Below are 14,168 nucleotides of genomic sequence, written 5' to 3' on the forward strand. Positions count from 1 at the left end.
TGAATATTTTTTATTAAAAGGTATTTTAAATGATATAAAATGTGTATAAATTTCAATGAAATGTTAGTTACCCTTGAATGACATGTATTTTTTACAACGTGCTTCGGGTTTATGTGTGGTTTTCCTACTTATCTCAGTAAACTGTTACGCGTGCCGGATCGGTTGTTAAACTCGTTGTTAGTATAACCATAAAACATAATATCAAGCAGTCGTGTCATTGAGTTAGCAACTTAAACACGGTATCATTTTCAGGGAGGAAAGGACAATTAGGAGTCCACCCAACTTCCGTGCAAAACAAAATAAAGATGCGGGAACGATGACTACATTTTTATGAATGTACTTATCTTTAAATCGAGAATACAGTCGATATCAGTCGGGATGGCGTCCAATTGACCTATATAGTCGATAAAGTGTTTGCAATTGATTTGACAGTAAAATATTCCTATTTAAGTGTTTATATATATATATATATATATATATATATATATATATATATATATATATATATATATATATATATATATATATATATATATATATGTCCCTTTACTATCCATCGTAAATTAGAAAATGATTTCTGGTCAAACCGCATTACCGATCAATAAATCATCGAGGGAAAGGGTGGGGTGGGTAGGGGGCTGGTCTGGGATTTTCTTTCCACTCATTATATTATTTTCCTTTTATCTGAAGATTTATTTAAAAATACATTGATGTAATATTTTCTACAACTAGAGCAAAATTATTTGTTTCAACTATTTGGAAGCCCAGAAATTTGTTTGGGTCCTAAAAAGCCCACAGACCCAACCCCCACCCAACCACGAAAATTAAATAGTCGGTACCTAATTTAATAGGCCCTTTCTTGAACATTGAAAAACACCCATGTAACTTCGGTCATGCATCTGTTTCTGATCAGAGGATATAGCCGGATGAAAGTCAGCATTAAACATTCCTTGATTTTTTTAAAAAGCATTGTCAAGATATTTCGAATTCTGTTTGAAATTACTTTGAGGTGAAGAGAATTAGAAAATACTGCTGACTAATTTCAATTCCTTTGTAACAACTGGATTTAATGAAATGGTAGCCAAATAGAAACGTGATACACCGTAAAGGTTTACAAATCGGTAGCGAAATGACTTCACACAACCCAGGCCAGAGTTTTATCCATGTATCTAATTATAACGTCGACTATAGACATCTGGTGGGAGAATTTTGCCCCGTCAAACCATAAATTTGACTTAAAAATTAAGTACAGAATTCAGCAGTTCGATCTGAAAAAAAAATAAATTTAAGAAGTCCGATGTAAGTTTTATATATTAATTTTCTCAACTTGAAGACATTTTTTGAGTGAAACAACACCCCAAAATGAAGACAATGACGCTACACCAGCATTTGAATGATTATTTGTTTTTACAAACAAAATTATGCCTGCCAATCGTGAGAAAATATTCCACTGGAATAGTCAAGATAAACAACGTTAGAGATAACGCTTGCGTCAGTTTGCGTTTTACATGGGTTTTGGTCCCCAGTATCTATTGCCGTGCTTTTATTTAATTACATGTAGCCTGCTTCCAGAGATCCATACAATTTTCTAAAATTGTGTGTTTCGAAATTTAGCAGTCTTTTCACATTTCGCTCAGGTATAAAACCGGCTTCTTTTCAGATCAGTACAGTTATATCTGTAGTCCCAACTAGTGCAACTTCATTTACTGTTTCTAACATGCAACAAACACACTGGAAACGGGTTACAATATTAACTTTTGGTGGACGAAGTCGACATAAACCAGAAAGGCTAGATGCCTTATTAAAAATAATTATTGTTTGAATAAACATTTTCTGTTAATTTCTTCTTCCCTGATATACAATTGAAAATCCGGATAGATGGTTTAGCTCCGTTATTTATCTGATGGGCACTAGACACCCAGACTTCTCAAGACCATTCCGAAACGATACATTGGCCATGTTTTCTGATGTGCGCCCTAATGCCAATTTTTTTAAAAATATTTTTTTAAATTTTATTTTATTTTTTAAATATTCCTCTCCACGAATGAATTCGAGAAGGAGCTTCTGTTAGAATAACTACGGCAAGTTAGTTGATTTCGGGCTCAGGTTTTGAAACAGGGTTTTTATCTCTAAAGGGTTGTTAGCAAGTTGACACATACAGGTATGAATAGATTTGAATCATAGTTTGTGGATATATTCGATGAAATACCGTGAATGATGTCAGTTCCATGACTTTTCCTTTCTAGGGCGGTACACAAGCATTTGGATTGGTCTTGTTGAGTGATTGCCTTCTGTTGATCGGGAATTTTCTTAAATACACACAGATTACGTCTGGCTGTAAATATCGCTTTTTTTTTCTCTAATACGCTTTCTGGTACGTATACGACTGTTATGTATACGATTGAGCCAAACGTACCATGATGATACGTCTTGACAGTATATGAGATACATGTGGTGATTTGCTATCCACGATGCCGGGTTCATGGCCAACGGCCATGACACAGAATTTTAAACTGCACATATCTTGTAAGAAAATACTTTTGTTACCTAATTTGGTGTTTTTCTTTAGAATTTCTGATATTGTTTAAAGACTTGTGTCTCATAAATACTTCTGTCAAAAAAGTGAAAAGGGATGAACGTATATACGCACATTTTCTAACAGGTGTAAATATTTGATATTGAAAGCAGTGATGTTAGGGCGGTACACAAGCATTTGGATTGGTCTTGTTGAGTGATTGCCTTCTGTTGATCGGGAATTTTCTTAAGTACACACAGATTACGTCTGGCTGTAAATATAGCTTTTTTCTATAATACGCTTTCTGTTACGTATACGACTGACATTATCTCTCACTATTATACACTTTTATACACATTAAACTGTCTATCTGTCCGTCTCTTTATCTCTTTCTCAACGCGAATGCGATTATGAAACAGTCCTTTTAACGTGGTATGTCGCCTCGACTATCTCCGCTACGGAGATGACTTTATGTCTGGAGTTAAATTCATGTATACATCAAAAGTAAATAGCTTTTCAGCCTCTTCAAAATATTCATAGGTCAATAACATCAAAAGTCCTCTGTGATTGTTGTAAATCTCCTCAAATCATTTCATCGATCAACATCATACGGCTATACCTTGATCCTCTGTGATCTTTGTCTACCTCAAAGGCAGGTCAACAACAGCATAAAGCTGTATCTTGATCCTCTGTGTGAACCTCCGCAAGTCATTACATAGTCAGGTCAGCAACAGCACAAGGCTGTACCTTGATCCTGTTTGTCTTTGTCAGCCTCCATAGGTCAACAACAGCATAAGGCTGTACCTTGATCCTTTTTATCTTTGTCAGCCTCCATAGGTCAACAACAGCATAAGGCTGTACCTTGATCCTCTGATCTTTGTCAACCTCCTCAAATCCTTTCATAGGTCAACAACAGCACAAGGCTGTACCTTGACCCTCTACGCGCTTTATCAACCTCCTCAAAACATTTAATAGATCAACAATTTAAGCTCAAACCTGCGCAGAAAGATAATGTCAAGATTAACATTGAGTTGCTGTCAGACACAAGGGAGACGTTACACATCCAGCTGGAAACGATTTTCTTATACTGCAACAAAACATTTTGTCGTATTTTATAATGTCACTGATAATGCATACTGTATACATAGACACCAACTTTATTATTATCGGCCAGTGACCTTTATACTGTGTGACGATATGGATACTCAAAAGATAATTTAATTATAGGGCAAGACCCGGAACTCTTTATGATATGATAATTTAAGTGTATAATGGCCTACAAGGGTCAGACGTAGAACTCTGTGGACATGTTCAATAAGAAACATACAAATAGTTCTGTACACATGGCCACTGTGAGTCAGATATGACACTGTAGACACAACAAATAAGGTATTGAACTCTCTACAGTAGGGTAACTATTAAATCCACTCTTCATTTTACTGCTGGAAAATTGCAAACACTATAATGCTGTAAACACTAGAATACTGTAAACACTAGGACACTGTAAACACTAGAATACTGTAAGCACTAGGACACTGTAAACACTACAATATTGTTGTTGTTGTTCTAGGGTTTAACGCCATTTTTCAGCACAAGATAGGCCATATATGGCGGCCAGTATAACTGGTGGAGGAAGAACCCTGGAAAACCCAGGAAAGAACCACCGACCCACGAGAAGCTACTGGCAGGCTTTCCCACGTACCCACGTTAGCCGAGCCTTGGACTCGAACATACGCAGACAGAGGTGAGATGGCAGTGATCCGGAACGGTGAGCGCTTTAGACCACTCGGCCACTCGGGGCCCCCACTACAATATTGTAAGCACTAGAATAATGTAAGCACTAGGATACTATAAACACTAGGACAATGTAAACACTAGAATACTGTAAACAATAGTATGCTGTGAACACCAGGATACTGTAAACACTAGAATTCTGTAAACACTAGGGTACTGTAAACACGAAGATATTGAAAATATTAGGATACCTATTTACCAATTCGTCTTCCTCTATCCATCCGATGCCCTCTCGTTTTACATTCCGCCCCCTCTTTGGGTGCATGTCTCTTTGTTCACATATTTTGTTTTGTTTTTTAAATGTAAAAAGAAAACCATGGTATATTTTGTGCGTATCAAGTGAGTATATAACGGCTGTTCGAAGGGTCGGAGAGGGGATGGGGTAGGGAGGGGGTAAGTGAATTACTCTGGTATTTGATTCACAAATACTTTGCACTACTACCCTCTCCACAGTTAAATTTACCACTTACTGATTATAACTGCGTGCACAATTCTGTCTCTCTCTTTCTCTCCAACAGCACCAATTTCTTTCTCTCACTCTCGTACACGACTACCCACCCCCTCATTCAGACAAATACGTGTTCAGCGTTTGTCATTGAGTATCTCCTTTAAAGATGGTTCCTTCCTGATGTAATCATTGCTATTTCGCTATCTAAATCTATACAGCCTTTTAATATTTATATATTTATTTTGCGATGTCGTCAACATATAAAGTTTACATAAACTAAACTTTCATTAAACGTAAAAGAAAATGTTCCATTAATTGAAATGTACAATATGTTTATATATTTTTATATTTGTGAACAGCTTGTTTTACCTTTTTTATTTATTGTTAGGTGGGGCGATCTTGATTATATGACTGTTTCCTTTTTATATTTGTTTTGCCCATACAGTTTCTATCAAACCATTTTGTCCACAATTATGTTATTATCATGGTAGATGTGTTAAATACATGTCAGTAACGGTATACAAGCCCATCCTAACAAGTTAATATAAAGAAATCTCGGAATAAGTACTCGTAATTTCACTGCAAAAACTCAATTACTGCATAGCACCTGTCGGGCTTGATATCGTTAATACAAATATAACACCACCCATGTTAGCTTTATCTTATGTACTGCATGTTGGTTCAACCTCTATAAATCTTCATCATAGAAGTTTCACGCTGCTACCCTGAAAAAATGTTTTTACTTGTAAGTGATCCAGGGACAAAGCAAGCGCCCGCCCGGCACAGGTGCTGTCTTATAGCCTCCTAATATAAGTAATTACTGATAGGGCAGTCTTTTGAGTCGGACAGAAGCAGTGATTGGGCACGAATATCAATCACTACCACTGATAACGACATTTTGCCCCGTCACGGATTTCCAGCCGTTGCAGTTAAACTTTGGATATAAGTAACGGATATATGACAAATACGAGACATAAATTTCAGATGCATCTACATTTTCTGATTGAATACTATGTTGAAGTACTAAAACGAAAGGGATATGACTTTAAAAGACTCGAAGGAGCGAAATTTGTAATTCTTGGTCTTGGAGAAAAACGTCTTCAAAGATGTCATTACCAGTTATGTATGCGTTCTCAGCTATTACGTTTCAGACTTAAATACACGCCCCAATCTTTCTAGCCGATTGTATTTTCAAGTTGCCATCATAGAACAACCCCAAAATGAACTGGTCTATTGTCCTTTCCTATTGTCACCACGTGTATTTTTCCTTTCCAATTCAAACCTCTTTTAAAAAACAAATATTAAAAAGTTGGTTGGTACTGTCCGATTAAACAAGCCAGAATGTAATCATACGTTTTGTTATACAGTTTCTCATATTCGTACATGTTTTTTTTTGTGTTTCTTTTTACTGTTTCCTTACATTTGTAAATCTGCCCCGACTAGTCGAAATATGTGTGATATTTTGTTTGTTGAAGAAAGATGACAAACTCGGTGTAAGAATTTGTGTTCAACCCCCAAATGCTTGATAAATGAAAAAGCATTAAAAAATGTACCTTTAATCTGAAATAAGATGAGCATCAACAGCATATTTACAAGTCATGGGAGTTGTGACTTGTCATATAAGTTTGTGACAAGTCGTGGGAGTTGTGACCTATCTTTATCATTTCGTTTCGAGTCGCGGGAGTAGTGACATGACTGTCATTTTGGTTTCAAAAGTAGGTCATATAGCTCTTTATTTTCGACGAATAATTTCAATGACAAGCAATTTACTTACCCTTTACTTTTGATGCCCATACGTTTGACGGTTTAAAGACACATACATACACTATTTTGAGGACATATCCAAATTTAAAAATTGTTGTTTTTCTTCTTCTCTCGAATGTGTCCATAATCTTTCCAGCGTTTGTAATAACTTATAAAAGAAATATCCAAATTGTATCATCGAAAAGTTTATGCATATACCGCCACGACTGCGATTGCGACACTCGCCGTTTATTTGTGAATAATCAAATGAAATGGATTCAGTCAGTACCGTGCCTCACGCTCCTCTTGAAATGCATTCGGTCAGTGCCGTGATTCGTGCTGCTCTTGAAATACATTCGGCCAGTACCGTGCCGGGTGCTATGTTGAAATTCATTCGGTCAATACCGTCAGTGCCGGATTACCAAATAGGCAGAGTAGGCACCGGCCTAGGGGCCCCGCGACTACGGATCAAAATAATATTGATAGAAACGTACTAGGAGATAATTTGCGAGGGGTGCCTCCAAGATTTCGACTGCCTAAGGGCCTCCACAGGGTTTAATCCGGTACTGATTACCGTGCCTCGTGCTACTCTTGAAATGCACCCAGTGAGTACCGTGCCCCGTGCTACTCTTGAAAATAAGCGAAAAATGTAATAATACAATGGCGCCAATGCCCTGGAGGAAACGAACTTTTAAACAAATTAATACGGAAAAACTGTTTCTCACGGGAAAGCTTGGTAATGATAAATTTGTGCGTCGCCAAGAACAACATTTTAAAAGAAAATATACTTAGGAATATAATGAAATGTCGTACAATGGTTATGCTTCTCTTTGCTCACTTCCATTATTCTACCCTTCATATAGAAGCAAAATAGCTGGTCTGGCAAACCTGGCAGGATCACAGAGTTAGCTAAATTTCTGGTACCAACAGATGTTTTATTTCATGATGTCCTTTCTGAAACCGTGATGCAAGTTTCACATTTGCAGTCAAACAATATTGGACTGACTGATATAATGTTTCACACATGCAACCCCATCTTTTCGGACCGACTGATAGAAAGTTTCGTGTATGCTACAGGGAATACTGGTTGGCATGTGTGTGGATTTTTTTATTTTAATTTGTTTTGTTGTCAATTTGAAGTCTGCAAGCGCGATTAACTGTACAATGCATCCCGTACTTAGATATGAACAAGTGTATGGTATGAAAACATAATTTACACCTAGAAGTTAACTGTTTGAGTTCCGTTGCCGTAATAAAAGACGTTTGCATGTTACAATTCTGGGGCACAAACATGCAAAATCGGAAAAGCCTCCAAAGTAATTCATGAATAGACGTTAATTTTATTGATTTGGCGGATTTGTTTCTGGTGGAGTGCACCACAACAGATACAAAAGCAAAAGGTCGACGGAATTCCGATTGTCAATGGACTTCTTCCTCCGCAATATTGTGTTGTGTGAATCAAAGTAGTTTTCACTGTACTGGGTGGTTCCCAAATAGTGTTGAATAACATCCAAGATTTTTTTTTAAAGAATGGTTATGAACAGTATATGTATGTTAGTTTCTGGAAAGGTCGATGATATTCCGACTAACATCGCGGCTTCAGCTGGATTCATCGATGCAATAAACTAAATACAGTTAGGTTTGAAGTCAACAAAAATGCCTTTGTATGTTGTTCCATTGAACAATATAGTATTTACGACATTGTTGAATTTTCCTATCGGAGAGCAGAGCAGCTGTAGGATGTCTAATTACTCACCTCGTAACAAAACTGCATACGATGGCGGCACGAGGTTTCGAGGTGTCCGGGTTGCAATATTCTTTAATGCCGCCCCTACCAACGCGTACGGGGACAATATTTTTTACTGGCGACTCTACTTCGCACAGAGAAAATTATTTATGTCAGTTGTCAACTGCCACCCACCCCATCCCATCTACATATATGATTTGTGAAGCATTTACCCCTTTAAACTTAAGTGACGTGAAACACTATGAAAATTTCAGCTGTAAAAAATTCCGACGGCGCCTTCTTCGTGCAGCACCGGGAGGCAATCCCCCTCCCCCCAACCTTCTCTTCCTTCTGAGCAATGATTGGTGTCATAATATCACTGTTTATCCGATCTGTCGCGTATTAAATGTGTTCTAAAGGTACGTGTAATGCAGAGTCGATCTGTCACGTATTAAATGTGTTCTAATGGTGTGTGTAATGCAAAGTCGATCTGTCACGTATTAAATGTGTTCTAATGGTGTGTGTAATGCAGAGTCGATCTGTCACGTATTAAATATGTTATAATGGTGTGTGTAATGCAAAGTCGATCTGTCCGGTATTAAATATGTTATAATAGTGTGTGTAATGCAAAGTCGATCTGTCACGTATTAAATGTGTTCTAATGGTGCGTGTAATGCAAAGTCGATCTGTCACGTATTAAATGTGTTCTAATGGTGTGTGTAATGCAAAGTCGATCTGTCACGTATTAAATGTGTTCTAATGGTGTGTGTAATGCAAAGTCGATCTGTCCGGTATTAAATATGTTCTAATGGTGTGTATAATGCAAAGTCGACATAAATATTAATGGTCTGCGTGTACGTGCTACTTCCCTGCCCTTTTAGATCGATAAACCTCAGCCTTCCCGAAAGCCGTCGGTCCGTCGGACATGACCGACAAATTTTTACCCGGACCGACAGTTTGTTAGTCGGCATCGGACTGACTGTCCGGCAGTTTTGTCACTCTGCACCGCTCGAGTAGTCGTTCTTGAATCTAGTTTGTTAAACAGATTTTCATTGGTTACAAGCTTTTGAGCGATCCAATCGCTACGCCTGTTATAAACAGTTATGTGGCTCACCTGTCATCATGGCATCGTTGAAATATTACGACGGAGCGAAACCAGGGAAAAAAAGAAAACTATCTTATGAAGAATTGAAAGAAAAGAAAAAGGATTATGAAAAACATAGGGTTGAAAGAACCTTTAATGATAAATGGAAAGAAAACAGAGACTGGTTAATATTTGATGAAATAAAGCAAGTTATGCAGTGTGCCATGTGTCTCAGTTTCTACGGCGAGAAAGCGAGGTCTGATGAAAATTTGCGAAACACAAACGCGTTTATCGTCGGATGTACAAATTTTAGAATGTCAACAATAAATGATCATGAACTTTCCAAGTCCCACAAAAAAGCATCAGAGTTTGTTTCAGGCAGACAGAAAACTGCTCAGGAAAAACTAGGGCCAGAAGCCGGCAAAGCACTTAGGCAATTAAATTCAGCTGAAAAAAGTAGATTAGTGCATTTGTTCAGAAATGCACACGCAGTAGCCAAAAATAATCGTCCACTATCAGATTATACATGGCTATGTGAAATTGACAAAGCTAAACAATTAGACATAGGCAGTACATATATTAATGACAAAGCAGCTGCAGATTTCATACACAGTATAGCACAGACAGAGAAGCAAAAAACTGTCAATCTTATAGAGTATAATCCATTTTTTGCCTTTATGATGGATGGAAGTACAGATATCTCAGGAGATGAACAGGAGACCATATACATAAGAACTGCAATGAAAGGTGTTGTTAAAGAAAGGTTCCTGAACATCAGCACTCCAAACTCAACAAAGTCTCTGGATCTCTTTGAGAATGTTATGCAGGTCTTCAAGGAGAACAACATCAATGAAAGTATGATTCATTATAAAAGTTTAACAAATTCTGTAAATTTGATTAAATAAGATCAGATTTTTAAAAATTCTACAAAGCAATGAATTTGACTTAACTTTACTTGATTAACATATGTTATTTACACTTAGAAAATAGAAAACAAAACACGTTACAAAATACCTCAATTTTGTTATATTTTGTCGGTCTGACAGATTTTTTTTCGGTCTGACAGATTTTCAGGTTTTGTCAGACCGAATGTCTGACACTTTTTTTTAGCTTTCGGGAAGTCTGTACAGAGAATTTTTTTTTAAAAGTTGTAAATCTTTGCTGCATAGTTAAACCCAAGCGTTTAATTTATTGGTATTCCTTTGTACCTACCGGCTTCAATTTGAGCAGTTATAAACGTTTGGTTATAACATACCTAAGATTCGAAATATTTACATCTTGCGGATATGTTGCCATTCAGTATTAGCAATTGATATAGGTTTGCAAAAAAAGTTATTTTCAGAAACGTCTAATATGTCTTCGAGTTTTACGCGTGTTTTTGGTCCGTTTTAGACTATTTTAGGAGTGCAGTGTCAGAGGAATGTACCCAATCTGTTTAAAATCGGAACTCCACTGTCCTATGTGAAGATCTGACAGCGACCGCTTAGGGGTCATGTTCTGATGACACTGAGTTAGCCAATGGAAATGCAGCTTTCAGACATTTGAAAGTGAATCAAAATGTTCGGTTATACATTAACACCCATTGACGCTCTCAAGCCATACTGCACAGTCTCCCAAACGCGAAGGTATAGGACTTTATCTGATTGGCTGAAAAAATGAGCGATTATGGTAATAACATAGGTCACCAATACATGACCCCTAAGACAATACAATTCAATACAGTACTCATTTCCAGAATCTAGATTTATTCTTTCTTTACAATGAATGTGCATTAGTTGCTAGAATTTGTTTGCAAAACAACGTAGGATTACTTTTTCATATGTATCGCATTCGCAAATCCCATCAATTCGGAAAACAGAAAACTTGTACTTTGACAGTGTATAATGTGGCTGTTTTAAGCAACTTTACAAAATGTTATGTCAAAATAAATTGAAGAAGCTTATTCTATTTTTGCTGCAGCTGGATACTAGAAAGATTGACTATTTCATGCACTGCACCATGAAGAAGCAACATTTTATCCTAAAAACTAAAAGTTCTGATGTATTTTCTTACATTTTTAGACTTTCCAAACATGTAGCCAGGTTCTGATTGTATTCGAACATTCTATATAAATTTTTCAGGCCTGAATCTCTCGATGCTTTGTCATTTGTGCAAACCAGTTAATTGTACAGCTTTGAAAAGTTCTGACCCCAAATACTTATCACACATTATCTTAGTACTTTTTTAATATTAAGCAGCACCTTTTTCGTCTAGTTAAATAAAGCCAATAGAAGTCTGCAAACTTTTCTTTTCGTCGATGTTTTGGGAAGTCAGAAACGTTGCGCACCATATTGCCGCTTACTGAAACTGACGCAGGTCTGGGAAAGATTTCAGGATACAAACACAAAATACCGATATGGAAGGGGCACAGCACCCGAAAAAGTCGGGTCAGCAATTTAGATAGAATGGAACCCAAATTTTGATAAAGAATGCTGCTAAATACGTTACAAGTACCATTAAGAAAGCGATGAGAATTTTCCGGTTATCTTGAAATAAACCCCCCCAAATTCAAATTTACAGTTACTGATATTTTATTTTTTTTTAAAATGAAACTAGCCAACAGAAACGCAAGAAGTGGAAAAGTGGAACAGTAGCATACGAACAATTCAGTTGCTGCATGTGTCTGCAAATTGATATCCAACTGTTGACTAAGTGCATTAGACGCCAGTTATATGAAGCATAATTGTGCAATTTACATTTTGAAGGTTTTACTTTTTCCTGAGTCATTATAGCGATGGAAATATGTCTCTTAGATGTAAACATGGTTGAAAATCAATTAAATATCTCTCCGCAGAGGAAACAAAAACATAATAAAAAATGTTATACGACATATCGATGTCCATTGTCCATTTTAAATCACGCAAATATGCATTTAAAACCGTCAGTGTAATTGTATTAGTGACTTCAAAACATGCGAAATTCTACATTTGGATTGGCATTGGCATAGAGTAAGCGTTTCCGCCGTTAGCGGTGAGTGGCAGATAAGTGGATAATTTACAGTTACAAAGTTTAGCGATTCATACGCCATTTATTGGATCGACATTAATGTCCTTAAACTACGAGTTTTCAAGCGAATTAGAAGAGAGGAATTCAAGAGTCATGAAACTGTCTGCAGCTAAAAAGATAAGCCTGAGAAGAAATTTTTCAGAACGAAATTGTCGAAATAAATTCAAAGCTGGTGATGTTTAGATTACTGTAACACTGATGACGTAAGCATTTTACGGCTGAATATGAACTTATTATAGGGAACTTTGGGCCTGTGAGCTTGTAAAATGGTCATGTTTTCCTTCTGTCAGCTTCAATATATTTTTAGGCACATACTTCTCTTTAAAATCATGCCATGCTTACAATTTTTGATGTTACAGCTTTTATCGATTCTTTAGTTTCCTACTAATAGCACCGTGATAAAACTATCATGTCTTTTTTCTGTCAACTTCAATAGATTTTGGGGGACATAGTTTTCTTTGAAAATCAGACCTTACTTAATACTTCTTGTTACATTTTTTATCGATTCTTTTGTTTCCTTCTAATACTAATTTAGCTTAAGTTGGTGATAATTTGTTTATACGAATCCATTTGTTTTGTAAATGGGGTTTATTGAAATATCTTTTTCAAAAGTAAAAAGTAATTGTGACATGAACGTGTGTTGCAAATCAAAATAGTCACTTAACCTTATATAGCGGGATAATTTCATCTGTACATGATGATGATGAACATCAGAGTAAAAGAGCGGAGCATTAAAGTTCCAAAAAGTTCCGAATAGACATGATATCGATCATCTGCTGAGATCTGCCTAATATCAGTCAAAATGCAGAAGTAGTTGACCAAGAAATCTGGATCAGTAGGATAATGTTTTGCCAGAAATTTCTTCTAATGCTTTTGAGTGCACAAGAAATGAAACATTTTATTTCATAGTTTTCGATTATGTTATCTACATCCACATGTGTACAACAAACATCATTTTTTTAATACTGTAAAGCCTTTATGCCTGGGTGCATTGTATCAGATTTGGTCAAGAACAGAAGACTATTAAAGTATTTCTTTTCGAGTTTTGCTAACGCGGGCCATATTTGAGAGCGGATCAGCAACAGTCGTACAAATATGGAAGTAACTAGCACAAGGCTGATTATTTAAAATTTGGTTAGATCGTATTGAGTGATTTAGTAACGGTGACCATTTTGAAATACTAGTTTTGATCGGTATCATTTGTAAGAAAGGGAAAGGCCTTCATTCCATTATGCTTTATCAAATCTAGTCAAAGAGGAGAAGTTGTTTACAGGAACGTCTATTCTTTTCTAACGGCAGGCATATTTAATGGTTGACTGGAATTTTAAAAAAAGTTTTCATGGCAGGACGATTTTTGTCAAATTTAATAAGATTATGTGGCTCATTGTTGAAAGAAACAAAAGTACTTAAAAGTTTTTCGATGTTGAGTAAAGGCGGCCGTATTTGATGCTAAACAGGCTAAACCAGTCAGATTGACCTTTGTGTCAGCATGCTTTCTATTAAATTTAGTAAATATTTGTCTTGATTATTTTGAGGAGAATTTATTTAAATCTTTTTCTAGCTGTAGTAACAGTGGCTAATGAGTTTATACAAAAAATGCAAAATCTGTGTGAAATTCAAATTGCGCGCAAAATGTAATCCTTATATTCCCAAACCCGTATACATTAAACTTACAAATCAGAGTACGTGCCTACTGAATTTTTCCCATCCATAAAAAAGTAAAAAAAAGGACGCAACAATATATAAATTTCTCTATATTAGATCAATCATGGCTTTCTTGCTGTTAAACATAGTTCTTATGCATAGCATAAAT

At 36.3% G+C, this 14,168-nt stretch overlaps 2 protein-coding genes across 3 annotated transcripts in view; both read left to right on the forward strand.

Annotated features, from left to right (window-relative positions):
• LOC149807589 (adhesion G protein-coupled receptor L4-like) overlaps positions 1–14,168 on the forward strand; it is a 99,198-nt gene that overhangs the window by 39,570 nt on the left and 45,460 nt on the right. The window lies entirely within an intron of this gene.
• LOC149807590 (zinc finger protein 862-like) lies at positions 7,279–11,847 on the forward strand. The gene has a single exon (XM_089968470.1). It carries the CDS (start codon positions 9,349–9,351, stop codon positions 10,213–10,215), a length of 867 nt encoding a protein of 288 aa, XP_089824596.1. The 5' UTR covers positions 7,279–9,348; the 3' UTR covers positions 10,216–11,847.

The sequence above is a fragment of the Sinohyriopsis cumingii genome, chromosome 1 (genome assembly GCF_028554795.1).
Source record: "Sinohyriopsis cumingii isolate HCF-2022 chromosome 1, ASM2855479v2, whole genome shotgun sequence".
NCBI lineage: Eukaryota > Metazoa > Mollusca > Bivalvia > Unionida > Unionidae > Sinohyriopsis > Sinohyriopsis cumingii.

Coding starts and splice junctions, on each gene's coding strand:
- LOC149807590 (XM_089968470.1), top strand. CDS start 9,349: ATGGCATCGTTGAAATATTACGACGGAGCGAAACCAGGGAAAAAAAGA.